General features: G+C 39.9%; 1 protein-coding gene across 2 annotated transcripts in view; it reads right to left on the reverse strand.

Annotated features, from left to right (window-relative positions):
- The window catches only part of zgc:153993 (uncharacterized protein LOC767645 homolog), a 42227-nt gene that overhangs the window by 8309 nt on the left and 14249 nt on the right, over positions 1 to 19669 (reverse strand). For both annotated transcript variants that reach the window (XM_048262670.1, XM_048262669.1), the window contains one exon: positions 5696 to 5828. In XM_048262670.1, the coding sequence (XP_048118627.1) occupies positions 5696 to 5828 (133 nt within the window). The remainder of the gene's footprint in view (positions 1 to 5695; positions 5829 to 19669) is intronic.

Genomic DNA, 19669 nt, shown 5'->3' on the forward strand with positions numbered 1-19669 from the left:
TTTAAACACAATTGTTGCTGCCAGGCATCAGCCTACGAATTTCATAAAAAAGTAAATCATGCAAAAAAATAACTCCGTTTAGGCTATCGTAGACTTCTTTGGCTATATGGAATAAGGTTTCCATTACAGCACAGCACACATTCAATGAATGAAAGTGGATGCCTGATCTTAGCACTTTGACACTTTTAACTAGATGAAACTTAATAGTGAACCATCAAACCCTTACAGATTTCAGTGGTCATCAGTCCCGATATTTAGCAATATAATCAAAGAGTCCAAATGTAAATTAAATCGAACATCTTCTGCTTTTCATAGCCTACCGATATTCTTTATCTTCTACTGTCCTTATTGCTTAGTTGTGTTTTTATATTATATACTTTTATTACTTTTTCTGCTGTTAGTGAATGTTGTGTGTGATGTCTGTATGCTACTGAGACCTTGAATTTCCCCTTGGGGATCAATAGTAGCTATCTATCTATATTTCTATCTATCTACAGTAGTTGGCATTACATCCATGCGCTTAACGTTTGAACCGTATACCATAATTAGAAAATTGAAATGCAATGTAATTGAAACATTTATAAAATTGTATAAATGTTTCTATTCATTCTATATTCCGATAATGTTCTATATCATACCAGCTATGCTTTTTACAAATATGTTTTTAATGGAAAAGTGATTTTAATTAATGCAGCAACAGACCACGAGTGTTCGCCTCTGTTCAAGGCAAACTGAAACATGTTTCAAATCGATTGCGAACGTTCGCCTATGTTTGCGACTTTGAACTTTTGCTACTGTAGGTAACCGAACTATATACAAAGCTGGCATAATATCTTTAGACTGCTGACAAACTGTTTTATGTGTTCACTGAACAAAGATTATGAAAATTAAACACCACTTTTCCATCAGAGACATATTTGTAAAAAGCATAGTTGGTATGATATAGAACATTATCAGAATATAGAATGAATATGAACATTTTCTTCAAAAACACAGATAGAAATGTAGTTCAGTCAGTAACAGGTCACTCTATGATGCAGGAGACCGGGGTTCGTTTCCTACTTGCTGCAGCAATTTTGAAGGTGCATTTCTCACAGCTAAATCAAGCTAGATAGATAGATAGATACAGTAGATATATAGAGATAGAAGGCCGGGCTTGTGGAGCTATATGCTACATGGTCCTCGCTTTAGATTGGGGGGCTGCAAAATTTACTACAAATAGGTAAGAAAGGTCTTATAAGCGTATTAGTTATCCACTTCTTTGTCTTATACACCATTAACAAGCATTAACAAGCTGCTTGTTAACACTTACAACTGTTAACAAATATGCTTGTAAGTAACTTAAAAGGCTGCTTACACTTACAAGCTGCATGTTAACAGTTAGTTAATGTTATTAAAGGATAACAATAGTTAACTAACTGTTAGTAATGAATTGTTAACTGCTTATTATGCACTGTTAATACCTAATAAGCACATGTTATTCTAAAGCGTTACCAAAATTCCAATATGCATTGAATGCAAAATAGGAAAGACACAACCGCCAGTATACAAAGTCAATTGCGCTGGAGTGCACGATAGGGGCCTAAAGGTAAATGTAAGTCAATATGAAAATAATGTATAATGTATATTGTAAGTAAGAGATAATGTTCAGAATGCTGGTCATCATCGGAAAATAAGTCCCGACTAGGGTTGGGCGATGTCCCCTAAATTGGCATTTGACGATGTGTACAGTAGAACATCGTGATGGACGATGATATCGTCGAGGAGGGGTCTAGTAAACAGTAATTAATACCATATGTCTGTACAGAAATACATTTATAATTTTCTACATAAAAAATAAAAAATGTATTATATATATATACGGCCTGATGAAAGTGGACAGCTAAGAGAGACATACTGACCAGACTACCAAAGTTGTGTGGAAGATCTGCTCCAAGAAAATCGTTGTGAAAGACGGATAGACAATCAATCTAAACACTTGCGTAGTAACCAACCAGCGGAATATTACACATTGCCAGCCTTCGCTGGGCCTAGCAAAAAAGCTACTTAAGACTACTATCGTTGTCACTCATTTAAAATCTTTAGTAGTAGGCCTACGCTTTGCAGCATCCCACGTTATCAGGCTACCGTCTATGCTGACTATGATGGCGGCGGGAAGTGAAAGTAAAGGGCTGCGATCGCGCAGTCCAGGCTATAAGTAAAAAAACTTTTACAAATAACGAATCCCGATTACCACTCCACTACTGTCTGGGTCTTTTGCTAAATGCATGAAATTCAAGCCTTACAGTGAAAGACGGATAGGCTACCTTCTGATCCTGTAATTAACGAAAGAAGTGGTTTATTTTAACACTGAGAAGAAGGACGCATTTGGCGCTCACTGTAGCCTCGCAAAAATATTTGAGCGCTAGAATGTCCTAGTCATAGCCTAACAATAATAATTCAATAGGACTATTTTCTGCTAAAACATTGCTACATATTGTATGTCCAATGTAGGCTATAGGCCTGCGAGACATGTAGGCTACAAAAAGACAATTACACATTCACGTCACAGTCAGGAATTGAATTTGAATAAGATGGTAGACTAATAAGTCTTTTATTTTATAAGACGGTAGACTACTACGTGATAACTGTTTGGCTGACAGCCTTTAAAGTAGGCTCAATTTCATTTCCAGGGAAAGGCTTTTTTATGTTTTACCCTTCAGACCTGTTTTTTTTCTGTTGAGCAAAAAAATATTATTCAGCTGATTTTTACTCCTCTCCAATGTAGAAATAAAGGGGAAAAAATATTTTTTTGCTCAATCGTCTTTATTACTATTTTTTAATGTCCATTACAATGGACGCCTCGACTAAATAGGTGTAAAATGACATGAGGACTTAGGGGAAAAAACACTATGTTTTTTACATAGTAGTATTGAAAGTAATAATCACATATGACTTAAACATTTGAAACGGAATGTTTGCATGTGTCTGAATGTGTTTATATGTCTAAGAGCAAGTCAAAACATGCACATTAACTAATGTGCCGGATTGCGTCCACACAATACCTGTGGTGAATGTTCAGCAGTTTTCAATATACACACAGTTTGCATTGTTTTTTGCTTTTTGCACTGTTGTTTTCACACAGTCTTATGAACTGAACTGTTAAATTGAATTTTTTAATTACATGTTCCAATATGGAACACCGGGGTATGTTTGCAACATATTTGTTTGTGTATATGGAGGGAATGTGCTTTACTAAAGTGTGTGTGCTCATTTTACTAAATTGTGCGTTCAATTTTGTAAATCACATGCTTGTTTTACTAAACAGTGTGTTTATTTGACTACATTGTGGGCTCATCTGCTAAATTGCACTCTCATTTTATTTCATCACATTCTCATTTTAATGTTTGGAAAAAGAGCGCACAATTTAGTAAAATAAGCGTGCTTTTTAATAAAACGAGAGCAAAATTTAGTAAAATGAACACACTATGTACTGTAGTTAAACGAGCGCACAATTCACAAAAATGTGTGCACAATCTAGTATATTGAGCGTACAATTTAGTAAAGTGAGCACATGATTTAGTAAAACGAGTGTATGTTTTCTCTATACATAGAAAATGTTTTTGAATCAAGATAATATATGCTCGTTTTACTGAATTATGCACTTATTTTACTAAGGGTGCGTTTGTAAATTGCCACTCCAAGTGCTCTGAGCCAACTCTGAAACTTTTAACCATTCGTAAATTTGGAGCGTGGGTGGAATTATCGTTCATTTATTCAAAGTGTCACACTCTCGGGGCATCCAGAGCGTACTCTGGGTACTGTTATACTAACGAGAATAGACTGTAACATAGTACGGAACCCTAGAGCGGTCATTGCAAGATATTTTTTGGTATATATCCAGAAAATGTGCGCTTATTTTACTAAATTGTGTGCACATATTACTAAATCATGCGCTTGTTATACTAAATTGTGCACTCGTTTTACTACATAGTGTGCTCGTCTACTAAATCGCCCACTCTTTTTAGTAAATAGTGGACTCATTGTACTAAAATGTGCACTCTTTGTACAAAAAATAGCACAATTTGACTAACTGAGCCCACACACTATTTAGTAAACCGAGCACAAATTTGACTGAATTCAGTGCACAATCTAATAAAATGAGAGCACGATTTAGTAAAAATGAGTGCACATTCATCCAAAATAGCTGAAATAAATAAAAAATACATTCAAAATTAGATAGATTCAGCACCCCTAAAAACCCCTAGTTAGACATCTCAAGAGCTAATATTGGTCAACAAAATGTTTTCATTATTTTCACCCAGTCTCTCTGGGCACCCCAAACTTAATGGGCTCTCTAGGTGTTTCCCCGAGGATTTGGCCGTGGATAAATTGGGAGGTGTTACTAGACACCTATAGGAACACATAGTAAAAAAAGCTATTGGTAAGAATTTTTTTTTTGCAGATTGGCGAAAAAAAAAGCCTAACTTTCCCTAACTATGAGTGCAAATAGGTTAGGCTATCATAAACATAAATTTATATTTATGAGGGGGAAAAGGTGCTTAGTCCTGTTCCTATCTAGCTTCAGAGCCATGCTTGTCTTGTCTGATGTCTGAAGTGCTCTCAGATCAAGTTACAGGCCCTAACTGCATTCTGATTGGGTCATCAGGATCCAATCATTTACAAAGCATAATTAAAATGGTGAAATCACAGATTTTCATTGGTTTAGACCCAAAAATATGTCATGTCCATTCCAATGGACGTGGGGTCTGAAAGGGTTAGCCTGTTACAGCAGGAATTAGTGACTGGCATGTGGGGCGTGGCATCACGATGGTTGCTTCCCATCGTGATGTCTGTCAACTATCACGTTGGACAATGATATCGTCCATTGGCACAACCCTAGTCCCGACAGGGCGAACAGGACCCCGACGAGCCAGCGGAGGACCCCTCACAAACTCCCAAGCATCCTAGCCTGCTATACCAAGGTCAACAACATCATCGTGCATGTGGGCACCAACGACATTGGAGCGAGGCAGTCAGAAGTCTTAAAGGCAGACTACAAAACTCTCACCAGCCTATTGGACACAGGAAAACAGATCGTTATCTCTGGGCCTCTCCCTAAAGGAAGGGTGCCGAGAGATGGTCCAGACTGTTCGATCTCCACACCTGGCTGCAACGCTACTACGCCTCCCTAAGCATCCCCTTTGTCAACAACCTTGACTTGTTTTGGGAGAAGCCCAGCCTGCTGAAGCATGATGGTCTCCACCCAAATCGATATGGAGCCAGGCTGCTCTCTGACAACATGACAACCATACAGGCATTGACATCCTGTACAAAATATCAGAGATTCATGCCCCAAGGTAACGATTCAAATAACATTGTGCATGTAAATGGATCTGAAAATGTTTTCTACAGGGTAACATATAATACTACCACTATAGATTAAGCTGCTTCATGCACTTATAGTTCTATTCCGACATTGATTTCTGCCCAACGTATAGTGATAAGCAAAGGCAATTTTAAAACTAGACACCCAACTAATATTCTTTCTATACCTCAGCATATTCCTCCTATAGTTTGTTTAGGAGAAACAGGTCAGAATTCAGTTCTCTCCAAAAAAAGATCTGACTTATTTCTGTGAAACAAAGAAAGACAGCAAAGACTGGCAAAAAATATGCTTTGACATAGTACATGTTTGAAATATCAGTGTGCATACCTTGAAAATGAGCTTATAGGCAAGGTGAAATAGTGCAACCACTCTCCCCCAGTTGATCCCATCTGAGAAGATGCTTCTGGCTACTGTGACAAACACATCCTGGGCACAGTTAGCCTGCACAGTATTAATGAGGCTGGTGAGGAGAGGAGACAGTGACAATGTAGTTTATGTGTAATACTTCAGTGTCAACATAATACTCATTTTGATATTGGATATATAAGTAAGGAGTTATAACCATATTTTTTTTTACCAGATATACAGTTGGGCTCATACATTTACATACATACATACATACATACTCACACTCAAACCCAGGCTTGGTAGACTATAAACAGTATGCCAGACAAATCCCTCAGATATTTCCCTAGTCATATTATGGACCATTGGCCTATGTGTCGGTTCTGCTGAGCATCGAATGCATTATTTAAAATTTGTCCGAAACCGTATCCCAATAATATTTTGTGATGCATGGATTAATGTAGTAAACATCACCAGAACTGTAAAACTGTGTTCTGCACCACAACTGTAAAACATTTACAAAGCATAATTATTGCAGCACTTGAATTGGTCACATTATAGACAGGGTTATTCATATTCATTTTAATTTTCAGCTTTTTAATTTACATTATTGCTAAAAATGTAATTTAAAAAAAGAAATGTCACAACACAGAAAATTATTATTCATTTTCTTTCTTTTTATTATTATTATTTATTATTAGCAAATAATTGAAAATTGAAAAATTAATGCCGTAGGCCATACCCCACTTAGGTATGTAACGATTACCGGTATAATGGTAAACCGCGTATGAGGGGGCACCACGACACCTGTCATTCCCTTTAACAGCAAGCAGCGCAACTTCAAATAGCACATTGGTATTTTGATAGTCAGCGGCACATTTGATGGAGTCTGCTTGCACACTAGACCGTATGGAACAGGTATTCCCACTAAACCATGCTTTACTAAAACCTAGCAGAGTATAGCCTTCACATAACAAACTTAACAAACTCGGCTGACACCATCAACGTCAAGTTAACATTAACCAGCTTCCATGGGCTGATGAGCGCCTTGGCTAGCCTGCCTTATGTCTCTGAAGTCCCTCATCCATCCGTGACGCTGCACATCCAATGTCTGGACGGAGGGATTGCTCAGCAAGGGTGCCTAACATTAATCTGCAAGAGATCTGCAGCTGCCACGACCACCGAGCTGCGGCTGACATGCGAGCTGCCATGCTAGCATCTACCGGTGCCTGGAGTCTGGATTGAGTGCTAAGAAACTCTGATGACCGTGTCAACCATGAAACAACAAACAACAAACGGTCGCTGTCTAGGACCACCGAGCTGATAATCAGCAGGGTCGCCCATCACAAATTCGGACTGTCTTGTTCTTCCAGTGCTCTCCAGACTGCCAGTGAATTCTCAGTTATAAAGAACTTTGTTGGTGTTGCATCGGTTGTGAAGACACAGCTGTGCGCAGTTTTCACACGGGTCATCTTTGCCCTTGGACATTTTCAGCCGGTTGGAAATTGGACTAATTTTATTTTTAATTTTTATTTATTTTATTTATTAATTTGTTTGTTGTATGTCTTGTATGTTTTGGTGTCATGGGTACACTGGCGACTACGCCGCTCCGTCCGGCATCTTTTGTGTTTGTTATTTCTTAAATGTATGTCTTGGTGTCACGGGTACGCTGGCGACTACGCCGCTCCGTCCGGCATCTATTGTCTTTGTTAGTCTGTGTCAATGACAATGTCTTATATGTGGAGCGCTTTGAGTTGCACTCTGTTCATGTTAAATGCGCTATACAAATAAATCTGACTTGACTTGACTTGACATATCTGCACTTGTCTATTATTTGAACTCATTGGCTAAGTGAAACTAGCTTCACCGTGGTGTCATAGTCAACAACAAAACAGTTCTACACAGCTAATTACTTTCACTATTGACTGACAAGGGGTTACAATCGAAAACGTAGCCTGAAAAAAGCAACATACCCCAAAAATGTGACTGAATAAAAATCCTAAGGCTATTTATCCTGCAGAGAAGTTGTTTGGGACTGCTGCTAAGGGCTGCTTACATCTTGTGACAGGGTGTCTTTAGATGTGCCTTTCGCTATAGACCAGATTTTTCTTGGTCAGTGGCGTAGTGATTTTTAGAGGGTGTAAGATCAGACCACAGCTTGTGCCACACCCATGGGCACAAGGTTTAAAAAAGCTAAAGCTAAATTGTTATTAAACCCAGTGAGTATCATTACACATAATTGTGCAGGCTGCACAATTTTGTCTTAACTGTTGCATTTAAGTTGACTGATCATCTCAATACCAATGTTTTCCAAGACTCAAAAAGAGAAAAAGTATTCAGAATCAGAAATTCAGTATTTTCTCATTTTATATCAGTAGTTTATGGGGAAGATCATGCGGTAACAGAGTTACACTCCCACTAGTTTTTTGGTGTCACTCAGCAATTAATTAACCAAAATTTAAGAACAATATGTCAGTTTGTATGTGCCTACATGCAGGGATGTGCACAGGGGGGTTGCTCAGGTTGCCCGTGCAACTGCCCATATGCCCTTCTCGATTCACGTTGCCCTTCGAAGGCCTAGATAAAAGAAAAATCGCAATTCGCCCATTCTGGCACAGAAAGTGAAAGTCAGCAGAGAAAGGGCAAACTCTGTTTACGTGGCTGCAGCCCTGCACGCGACCGGCACCTGAGCTGAGCCTGCATGAGCGGCCCTAGAAGGAGATTGTTGCGGTTGTCGGGTGAGACGACTCCACGTTGTCGGAAAAGGTGAGTTTTTGATGTATAACAAACAAACGATCATCATCAAGTTTTATGAAATTAATTAAAATCTTCATAAATCCAGGCTTGCCACGTTTAGCCTAAATAATCAGACAGATAGCTTGCAGACAAGCAGCCTATTATCACATAGCCTAGGCAACTATTTTTTTGGTAGGCATTAGGCAAACTAATGCCTACTAGGAAAAAGTACCAGGAGGAGGCACATAGGGCAGGTAGGCCTAAGTGATGATCTTCAAATATGAGATGAGAGGACCATGCTAGAAAGTACAGGGTTAAAGAGCTGCATGCTAAATAATTGTAATCTAAAAAAAGATCTTGCCTGAGCAGAACATAAATACCACTACTAGTGGGCATTAAATTAAATGATAATGGCAATAACAATGTTGGACCGATGATGAGCCCAAATTTGGAGAAACCCATCAGTGACTTGATAGGCTATTGATAGGGATATTGATTATGTAGGGATTTTCAAGTCATGTTTTTCTGTGCTATTAGTAGTAGTAGTAGTTAAGATGATTGAGTGCTGTATATCAGTGTTTTACTTATTTGTGTATATTTTAATAAAGACCGTTATTCTCAGTCCTTCATATAGCCTGTGAGTTTTTTTTTCTTTTTCTTTTTTTTTTTTTTTTTTTTTTTTTGGGGGCTTTTTTCAGGTCAGAGCAACTGCCCCTCAAAATTCCTGTGCACGTCCCTGCCTACATGTACTTAAATAGTAGCACAAAATGGGCTTATGAAATTAAATCTTCATATGATTTTAAAGCCAGAAAGTGCTTGGTAATGGAGTTACGCAAAATTAACATCACTTTCATAAAAGTCAACATCATCAATCATGCGGTTCTCAAAATATAACATTAAAACTCATATTGTGTTTCTACACTTGTTTCCTATAATATGACCAAAGATTTTGCGACTGTGACTAGTTTTGACGTACTTCTAAGACAGTGGTTCTCAAATGGGGGTACGCGTACCCCTGGGGGTACGTGAAGGCACTCCAGGGGGTACGTGAGATTTTAACCCTTAGGGGCCGTTTACACGAAACCGCCGGGTGAATTTTCTCTTACCGCTTTCACACCTTTAACAAGACCAGCAAGAAAAAACCTTGCGTGTACACACAGAGGTGTAACCGCCTAAATGTGCTGTAGTGCATATGCCAGCCCAGTCGATGGCGCCGCTGTGCTTCGCGATAATTTCGCGTGAATCACATAGAAGAAAACATTGTTGAAACAGTTTGTTAAGCCAGAGAATGTCTAATAAGGGCTCTGGGTTAAGCAGTCACATGAAATAAGGAGACTACTGACCAGTGGCGGACCGTCAGGGCCTTCAAAGCCTTCTCTGAAGGCCTAACTATTTTCAAACGTATGAAAAATAATAGTGTCTTTAATACCATTGTACTTTAGCATTTATTATTTGCTTCTGCTTCTCTTTCCTCGATCGTTCTTGACTACTGATATCCCACCGCTGTCCGATATGTGATTTGATTGGCAGATTGTGTGAACAAATCGTGAGTGGGTGCGATACATTTTTATCCAATTGCACGTCTTCTCTTGTTAAGTCCCGCATCAGGCCTTCACAAGGAATCATTGCGTTTTCGGTACCTAAGCAACCATTAGAAATCATATGTTTGGATTCGGCTTGATTGATGGCTACATCTGACTGATTAGCCAATCAAATCGACCTGTTATGGTGAAGTAGGCAGGTCTGACTGCAGTTGGGCCTGCAAAGCAAAGATTGTTAAGGCGGAGCAAGATACTTCGTCGTAGTTCATGTCTATGGGCGCGAAATGGGGATCGAATCCTGTCTGCATAAAGAGGCGTGTCGATGACGTATTGATGAGCGTACGTTGCAACCGGCCAACAGCAGCGGCATAAATCCGGCGCACACCTGATATAAAGTCGATTTTCTCCAGACTGGAACGCTCAAAAATGCTAAAAATGTACCTGAAATGTTCAGAAGGGTTTGAGGATCATGAATACGTGCCCGAAATTCACATTCCTAACACTATAGAACCAAGACCTTAGCATATGTGGTAAAATTCTGAGCTATGCCCATAGACTTCAATGGAGCAGTCGCTGCCTCTGCTCTGCATAAAGGGGGATTATGACCCCCCCTCGTGTGATCCGGGTTCCCGGAAGTGGCTCCTGATGAAATATCTTGCTCCGCCTTAACAATCTTTGTGCAAAGTTTGAAAAGAATACCCGGAACCGTTCATCAGAAATTTTGACGCTGTCTGTTTTACTTGATGAACTTTGTGAGCAACTTCTGTCAGTCAGACAGACAGACATTCACTGGAAAAGTACATGTCACACTGACATGACTATGGTTATAGTTATGAACAGTAAATTGACCGTTTTTGTTTAAAAAATATATATTGATACGCCTTCATTAAGCAAAATAATATAGGCTAATGTAACGTTACAGTGTCAGCTGGACTACATGTTAGCAAGATGCACAATAAAACCAACGTCAGCTAGCTCTGCACGTAGCTGGTAACCTATGCAGGAATTGGTAAGTTTTGTTTCATGTTTATAACATAGACTTGTAGTACAGTAGTACTATTGATGCTTGTTATCTGGCACTTTTCTATATAAAAAAACTGGTTTTGTGCTGCTTGCATACTGCAATGTCTGCTTGGTTACTAGGCTATGCTAGCTTGAAGTTGTGTTGGAGTTGGTGGCTTTGGTGAAGATGTCTGGATCGGCATATGTGAAAACTGTCATTTGTCTTTGGTTCCCTGCCCTGCTAGTTTAGTCTAACTTTTTATCTCTCTGAGTTTTGTGGAAATTATTGGTGAAATCAGACTATCAGACATTCTAAAATAGCCAACAAGCAGCAGCATTAGGGCAATACACATAGATATACCAAAGATGGTTGATTACGAAGATACTTCATGAGAGGCCATTTCCTGTCCCTGGACATTTATGCAAATAGGGTAGCAGTACACGCCCCCGCACATTTATGCAGTGATCGGGCTCTCTTTTTAACATTGAGGTCTATGGCAGAATCCAAGAATTTCCCAGAATTTGTCAAAGCCTTATTTTTCTGAGCAATGGATGCACATTTCGAACACGGTATCATGATCTCCAAACCCTCCTCCTTATTTCAGTAGAATGTCGTGATAGTATGACCCTCCAGTCGGGAGAAAATCAACATTATTGAAGGTGTACACCAAGTTTATGTTTTTGTACTCCGGCTTGTCTGGCATGGAACCGAGGCGTTTAAACGTAAGTCATACGTCAGTGATACGTCATAGACATGAACTAGGACGACCCATCTTGCTATGCATTCATTATCTTTGGATATACGGCAATACAGCTGGTGACTTTCATGTTTAATAGCATGGTGGTGTGCTGTGACATTTTTTTTAAATAATATTCTGTTGAGACCTTTTCTCATAGTGTAGGCCTACCGCGAAATAGCCTACATTTGGCAAACACTGTAGGATAGCCTACTGTAGTTCCATGTGAGTAATCAGAGCAGCGTGGCACCTAGAACAGTTGCACTGTAACGTTAACGTTAGAGCTACAGCTAAATAGGAGAGCCACAGTCTGAAGCAAGTTTGCTGATGTCAGATTAAACTACTAAATGGTTGTAGACCGGTGGCAGTGCTATTTGTGCGTGTGAGTCATGAACATAAATTAGGCAACCGATAGCCTAAATATTTCAAAGTAGTCTGCACAAACCCATACTTGAGTACACTTGGTGTTCACTTTTAATAAGTATAAGTATAAGTATAAGTATATATACTTTTTTGATCCCGTGAGGGAAATTTGGTCTCTGCATTTAACCCAATCGGTGAATTAGTGAAACACAAACAGCACACAGTGAACACACAGTGAGGTGAAGCACACACTAATCCCGGCGCAGTGAGCTGCCTGCTTCAACAGCGGCACTCGGGGAGCAGTGAGGGGTTAGGTGCCTTGCTCAAGGGCACTTCAGCCGCGGCCCACAGGTCGGGGCTCGAACCGGCAACCCTCCGGTTATAAGTCCAGAGTGCTAACAGAGTGCAGAGAGTGGGCCACGGCGGCCCCAATATATATGACATGGACTAAATTGTACGTCTTTACTGGACAGCAGCAGGCAGCAGTTTATAATGTACTTGTGAATATGGGTGGTAAACTAGATGTACCGCATAGCGGTACAAAATATGACCGCCGCTCAGTCCTGTACATCCGTTCCGCGAAAATAAATCACACTTCAATTTGTCTCCATATTTTACTCCATCCCCCACTCTTGAAACTTTTGTGTATGCTTGTTTGGCATGCCTGAGTGTGTGTGTGCGGCTGCACAGAAAGTAGCCTACTGGTGCTGAAAAGGTGAATAGATTGTAGAATAGCCAAAGAAGATGTAGCATTGTTATAAAACCTTTAACCTTCATCCATTGCAACTGGATTGATGAAAGGTCACTTACACCTGTAGGCTACATTGTATTTGGGAAAAGCAAAAGGTATCAGCATAATGTTATTTATTTATTTATTTATTTATTTTTTGTGTATTTATAAACAAAAACATCTCTGTCAGTTCCATGCCGTTTTCAACAGCTATCAAAAACAAAGGTCATTTTTGGATGGATGGATTTTTTGTGAATGTTTCTTCTTCTACATAAGATTTTAGTTATCTTTAGTTCATGTAATACTTTATTGTCAATGCACAAATTAAGTAACAGTAGTCTGAAACGTTATTGTTAATGCACAAATTAAGTAACAGTAGCCTAGTCTGAAACGAAATGCTGTTTTACATCTAACCAGTGGTGCAAATAACTGACATGTCCAAATGGGCCTTGATGAAATGCGTCGCTAGACTGTTCATACACATTTTAACGGGCCAAAGTTGAAGAGCTTTTTTGTCCGTTATTGTTTTGCAAATATAGGCTGATTCATGTTCCCTTGCATTGTGTAACTGAGGTCCATGGCTAGTCTGGCTTTCATCAGACCAAGCTCAATATTTTAAGAAATCAAAAAATAAATAGCGGGCAGATCAGGCTGGGTTCACCCAGCCTAGTCCATAGGCACCCGATATTGTTTAATTTTCGATTGAGATATACACGCTCTGGCTATTCTAAATGCAAAAATGCATCAGGGAGTTATGACAAAACGGTAACTAACAAACTAGATCCTAATAGAAAGCTGTTAGCTTCCTAAGCTACAGGTAGGATTATAAGGTAGGCCTATTTACAACATAAATTGTCAATAGGCCATGCTGGCGACACAAATAAAATCTCCTTTGAAACCAATGGCTTCGCCTTACAGTATCAAGCGGACTTAAACTGCCATATCGTGGCGAAAAATTGTAATAACATTCAATCATCTCCATGAGTCAAGGAAAGCGAATGAAGTAGCCACTTCTAGATGGGACCCACTACACAGTAGCTTAAGGTGTGTTGCTAAAGCAGCCATAATGAAATGAAGGTGTCATTGTTTGGATACTTCACACACACGTGCTTTTTAATTTCACAAGACTACAACTACCAAGCTGTAATCAAAGCACATCGATTCCCCTCTCACACCATGCACGCACTTAAAACAAAAATAAACAGGCGTCTCAGTCTCGCATGTATAGGCAAAACTGTATCAGACCCGGTGTAGCGTTGGTAACTCTTCCATTGCACAGAATGATTTTGTAGCACGTGCAATAAATGACAGTCGAAAGATACAAACAGTGCTGCTATCAATTTGCTTGGTATAACCGCATTTATAGTTTTCTACAAATGCAATCAATCAAATGCCTCCATCACTCAACTAACGCTAACGGTAACATTACCTAGGTCCTTATTGATATTACAAGATTAACGTACCTGCAGTAAAAACCAAGCATGTCCGATAAACATCCTCAGATTTATTTCGGCTTCAAGAAGAAATGGGAATTACACTTCATGTGAACATCGTCCTATCCTTATTAGATGTCCGCTGCGGTAAATTACAGTCCTTGTAGGAAGCGTCCATTGTTTTTTCCAACCCACTTTTAACTTCCAACAAAATTACGTCTCACTGCAACGATGCGCCATCTAGTGGACAAACGACTACTTATCGCCAATACTGAAAATGCAGCCATGATGATGATGATGAATATTTATTTTGGCTTTCTTTTAATCCTACTGAATTTGTAATTATGTATCGGCCGTTCTAATACCGATAGTATGTGGGTGCCTGTGTGTGTGCATGTGTATATGTGTGCACCGCCATTTACAGGCCAATGAGTGTACAGTCACTAAATGTACACATAATCTAATTTTTTTAGACCCCCCCATGGATGAAATTCTACGAAACTTGGCATACCCCCAGATAATGCCAGGTCAATCATACACATAAAATTTGGTGCAGTTCTGAACATCTTAACTGAAGATAGGGGCAATTAAAGCAAAATAATATTGCATTTTCATTTTTTACCGGGGGGTGGGGGTGCAAATCACAAATGAGATTATGAGCCAGGTTGATGTGGGCCCTTGAGACCAACATACCATAAAAGATTCTTCATCCTCAGTGCCATGGTTCAGGTAGTTATTTAGGAAAAACTGTTTTTTTGTTTTTGCGGTTCGGGGGGCCCAGCCCGGGGGGTGGGGGTCTGGTGGTGGTCCCCGGGTACGAAATGACATTTTTCCGTAAAAGTCTAGTGGGGCTACATACCCACCAAATTTCATGTACCCGGTGGTTCGGTGTCCCGGTATCAATGACCAAAAATTCAGGGGAGTAGATGACGGAAAAATTCTTGAATTATGTGCATGTGTGCGTGTACAAATTTATGTTTATGTGTGTGGGTGTGTGTGTGTGTGTGTATGTGCGTGCTTGTGTGTTTGCCTGCGTATGATGTGTGTTTGTGCATGTGCATGCGCGCGTACATATGTCTACTGTGTGAGTATGTGTCATACGTATGATTACTGTAAATGTATGTGTGTGCGTGTGTATCTGTTTATGCACATGTGTGCACATGGAATGGGTTAACATGACCCCTGGAGGCAAACATACGGAAAAAATTGGTCATCCTAGGCCCTACAGTTCTCAAGATATTCACAGAGAACTGTGTCTGCCCTACCCTCCTTTCGGGGGGTCCAGTCCAGCGGGGGGGGGCTACAGATCAAAACGAAGAATGACGGTTCCATGCTATCCATGTGGGGTACATGCCCACCAAGTTTTGTGTACCCGGTCTTTCAGTGTCCGGGAATCCTTGTTGGTGTATGTCACTAAATGTACACATAAATTATTTTATTGTAAGGCCCCCATGAGCGAAAGTACACAAAACTTGGCATGCATTAGGAGGGTGTCATAATGATCCTACACTTTTAATTTCGTGCAGTTTTGACCTTGTCAGCCAGAGATATTGTGATGAAAACACCTAATTTTTTTGCTTTTAATTTTTTTAACTAGGTGGCTTATACATGAAATAAGTGGTAATGGGATGGGTTGACATGCCCCTTAAGACCAACATACATAAAAAAAGGTGGACCTCCTAGGCCCTACGGTTCTCGAGATATTCACAGAAAACTGTCTCCCGCCACCTACAGGCCAGTTGGTGTATAGTAACATAAATTAATTTATTGTGTGGCCCCCATGAACGGAATTCCACAAAACTTGGCGTGCATACAGAGGGTGTCATAATGATCCTACAATTCCAATTTCGTGCAGTTTTGACTATGTTAGGTCACAGATACCTTCAATTACAACACCTCATTTTTTACTTTTTTGTGTTTAACTAGGTAGCTATACATGAAATGAGTGGTTATGGAATGGGTTGACATGGCCTTGAGATCAACATACAAAAAAAAATGGTCCTCCTAAACCCTACGGTTTTGAGATATTCACAGAAAACAGTCCAGCGGGGGGGCTACAGATCAAAACGAAAAACGATGGTTCCATGCTATCCATGTGGGGTTACATGCCCACCAAGTTTCGTGTACCCCGGTCTTTCAAAAAAATGGTCCTCCTAAACCCTACGGTTTTCGAGATATTCACAGAAAACAGTCCAGCGGGGGGGCTACAGATCAAAACGAAAAACGATGGTTCCATGCTATCCATGTGGGGTTACATGCCCACCAAGTTTCGTGTACCCCGGTCTTTCAGTGTCCCGGGAATCATTGACGGAAATTTGGGCATGCGCACGGCGGTCATAATAAATAGCCTAGCAGCCTACTTTGCTGCTGAGGATGATCTGTTAACCAATAAGCAATCGGAGCATTAATTGTTTGTGTAACGAAGATTCTAGTGCTACACAGACTCGCGTAAGAGAGAGAGAAAACTATTCCCCCCACCATGAAATGCTGGGAAATTGCACACATTTTAACGCTGAAATGTATATAAAAAAAAAAAATCTCCCCTGTAACGCCCCCCTATTATTATTTTTGTCAAAAAATAGTCATAATTGAAGGCCTAACCACTGAACGCACGGTCCGCCACTGCTACTGACAATTCGGTTTTCAATTCAACTAAACTAATAAAGTTCATTTTCAAGGTATGTGACTGCTATGTAAAATTTCAAATGCTTAGCCTACGCATTGCATTAGGTCTGAGCACCACTGGAGAAAACACTAACATGCAGTAAGCTAATGTTTAACTAAGTTAAGCTACCGTGTGCTTCTAACTTAGCCACTAAAGGCTGATAGGCTACATTGTGCACATAAATCATGACAGGGGAAAGAAAAACATTTTAATATGATAAATAAATGGTTTGGTTTGTTTTGACAAGCAGCATGTCAGGTCGAGTGCCATAGCTGAGTTGAGAGGTGGGGCTATGTCGTTATAAAGTTGCCGGCTTCGCACCTACAGGCGTCTACACGACGAAAGTTAGCCGGCGGTTTCAAAAGTTCCCACTTCAGAAGCCGGTTTCAAAAGCTATCGATTTCAGTCTCCTAAACTGCCCGCGTCGTGTACAAGCAAGGCGTAACCCTTAACAAAACCTCACCGGTTTCACAAAAACCGGCGTCGTGTAAACGGCACCTTAGAAGCCAATTGACGCAACGTGCATCAAAAAACACACCCTTTCTTCTCTGTTACATTGCTCCGCTGTTCATAGCAGCGAGATGAAGCCTTTATTGCGTGACAGAGCAGAAGTGGGGCTTTCCAACAAGACCACGCACTTGTCTGTACGTTAAAGTATGAAGATTAAAACAAATCATGAAATTAAATCAAAATTGAATCATATTTACAGTCTATACTTCTCTGCGTTCACCTGCGCACCCATTACTCTCGTTTGAATTACTCGCGAACCCGTGAACGCATAGATAGAACGCAAGTATATCAGATGAAAGAGGAGACACAAGGCTATCCATTGGTACCAAGTATGTCGATCCTTCTGGCTTATAAAAAACAGAAGACGTGACTGCAAAATAATAACGTCATGTACAAAAACCAACTGCACACCCATTATGCTCGTTTGAATTACTCGCGGACCTGTGATCGGATAGATATGCCACGCATGTCAGATGAAAGAGGAGACACAGAGCTATCATTTCCAAGTACATCCTTCTGGGTTATAAAACAGACAAAGTTACATTACATTTGGCTGACGCTTTTTAACCAAAGTGACAGCAAAATAATAACTTCATATAGCTCGATTTACCTCATGTATTTGTCTGTTTTTGTGGCAAAGCATGTTTATAATCCAACGCTATTGTGTGTTTCTTTATGGCAAAGAATGTTCATAATCCGGTTTTGAGATCCTAGCAAATTCCTGCATGGCATCCAATTCAAGGCTCACATTGAATCCCAATTTGTTCAACAAAGAAACACCTTTTTTGCCTTAACTTTGTTCATGGCAATGCAGTAAAAAGTTGTAGAGAACCATGAGTGCAGAACGCTAACACGTAAACTCGGGTCAGGTCAGATCAGATCAGTTCGTGTTACAGATATGGAGCGCAGAAAGGTAATTTCTAATCACTAAATAAAAAAATAGCATTAATTTCTGTAAGGCGCACACCACATATGTCTCTAAATTGCTTAGCCCCAGAGAATCCTTCCACCATGGCAATGATATTGCCAGATTCAGGACAGTCTGCCCTACACACACATGAAATGCATGTAGAGCTATGAGCTTGCTGTGGTGAGATACATGTCAAAATATAAGAATTTGTATAATACACTTTTTATATTTTAATTCTTTAAAAATGACAACATATAAACAATATATAATATGGCTGTGTGGCACTTACAATGACCAGAATAAATCCTTATTAATAAAGGTAGTGAAAATGCCCTAAAAACAGCTTAGAATCCATGCAAAAATACTTAAAAAACAATGATTTAATAAATATTTCAGGAAAATATAAGTTGTATGTGTATGTGTTTATCAGTTCCAAAGTTTAATAAATTAGACACTGATGGCACAGTGCTCTGTTTTAAGTCTTTTTTTCTCAACTAAAAATGCTTTGCGCTGGTTAGGGGGTACTTGGCTGAAAAAATATTTCACAGGGGGTACATCACTGAAAAAAGGTTGAGAACCACTGTTCTAAGACATATATGTTTCATAAGTCATGGTAACGGAGTTACGAATGTTCCTATTGTTAAAACAAGATTTAATTGCGTAATAATAATAATAATAATAACGGGTTGTGTTTGGGATATGTTTGTGTGGTAGTTTATGAATTAGGGGTATGGTATGTGTATGTTTTGGGGTAATGGGGTGTGTTTGGGATATGTTTGTGTGGTAGTTTACGAATTAGGGGGTATGTGTGTGTTTGTGTGGGACGTATGGTGTAATGCTGTATGTGTGTAAGGGGCGGGGGTGTACACGTATGTGGGTGTGTGTGGGGGGGGGTGTAATGGGGAGTGTAGCGTGTGTGTGTGTGTCTTAAAATGTGTGTGTGTGTGTGTGTGGGGGGTTATATGTGTATTTAATGGTGTGTGTGTGGGGGGGACTTATGTATGTGTAGGGGGGTATTGTGTAATGGGTGTGTGTGTGTGTGGGGGGTAATGTTGGTGTATCGTTACAGACCTAGTGTAAGCTAGAAATGAGACTTGCGTCACGATGCGCCGGGTATTATTCCTTATTGGTGAAATTATTTGCCTAATGCTCTTTGTTCTGTTAGGATAGGTTATGGCTCCTACATACAGTTGCGTTCCGTCAACGCATGCCAGTGGGTGTTCCCGACGGTAGCTATGCAAATGACTTGAAGTTTAACCGTAATTTGATTGGTTGGTGCCGTCCGTCGATTGGCTTGATTGGCCGGTGCAGTCAGTCGGTGCAGCAACA

This window comes from Alosa alosa, chromosome 14, assembly GCF_017589495.1.
Source record: "Alosa alosa isolate M-15738 ecotype Scorff River chromosome 14, AALO_Geno_1.1, whole genome shotgun sequence".
NCBI lineage: Eukaryota > Metazoa > Chordata > Actinopteri > Clupeiformes > Clupeidae > Alosa > Alosa alosa.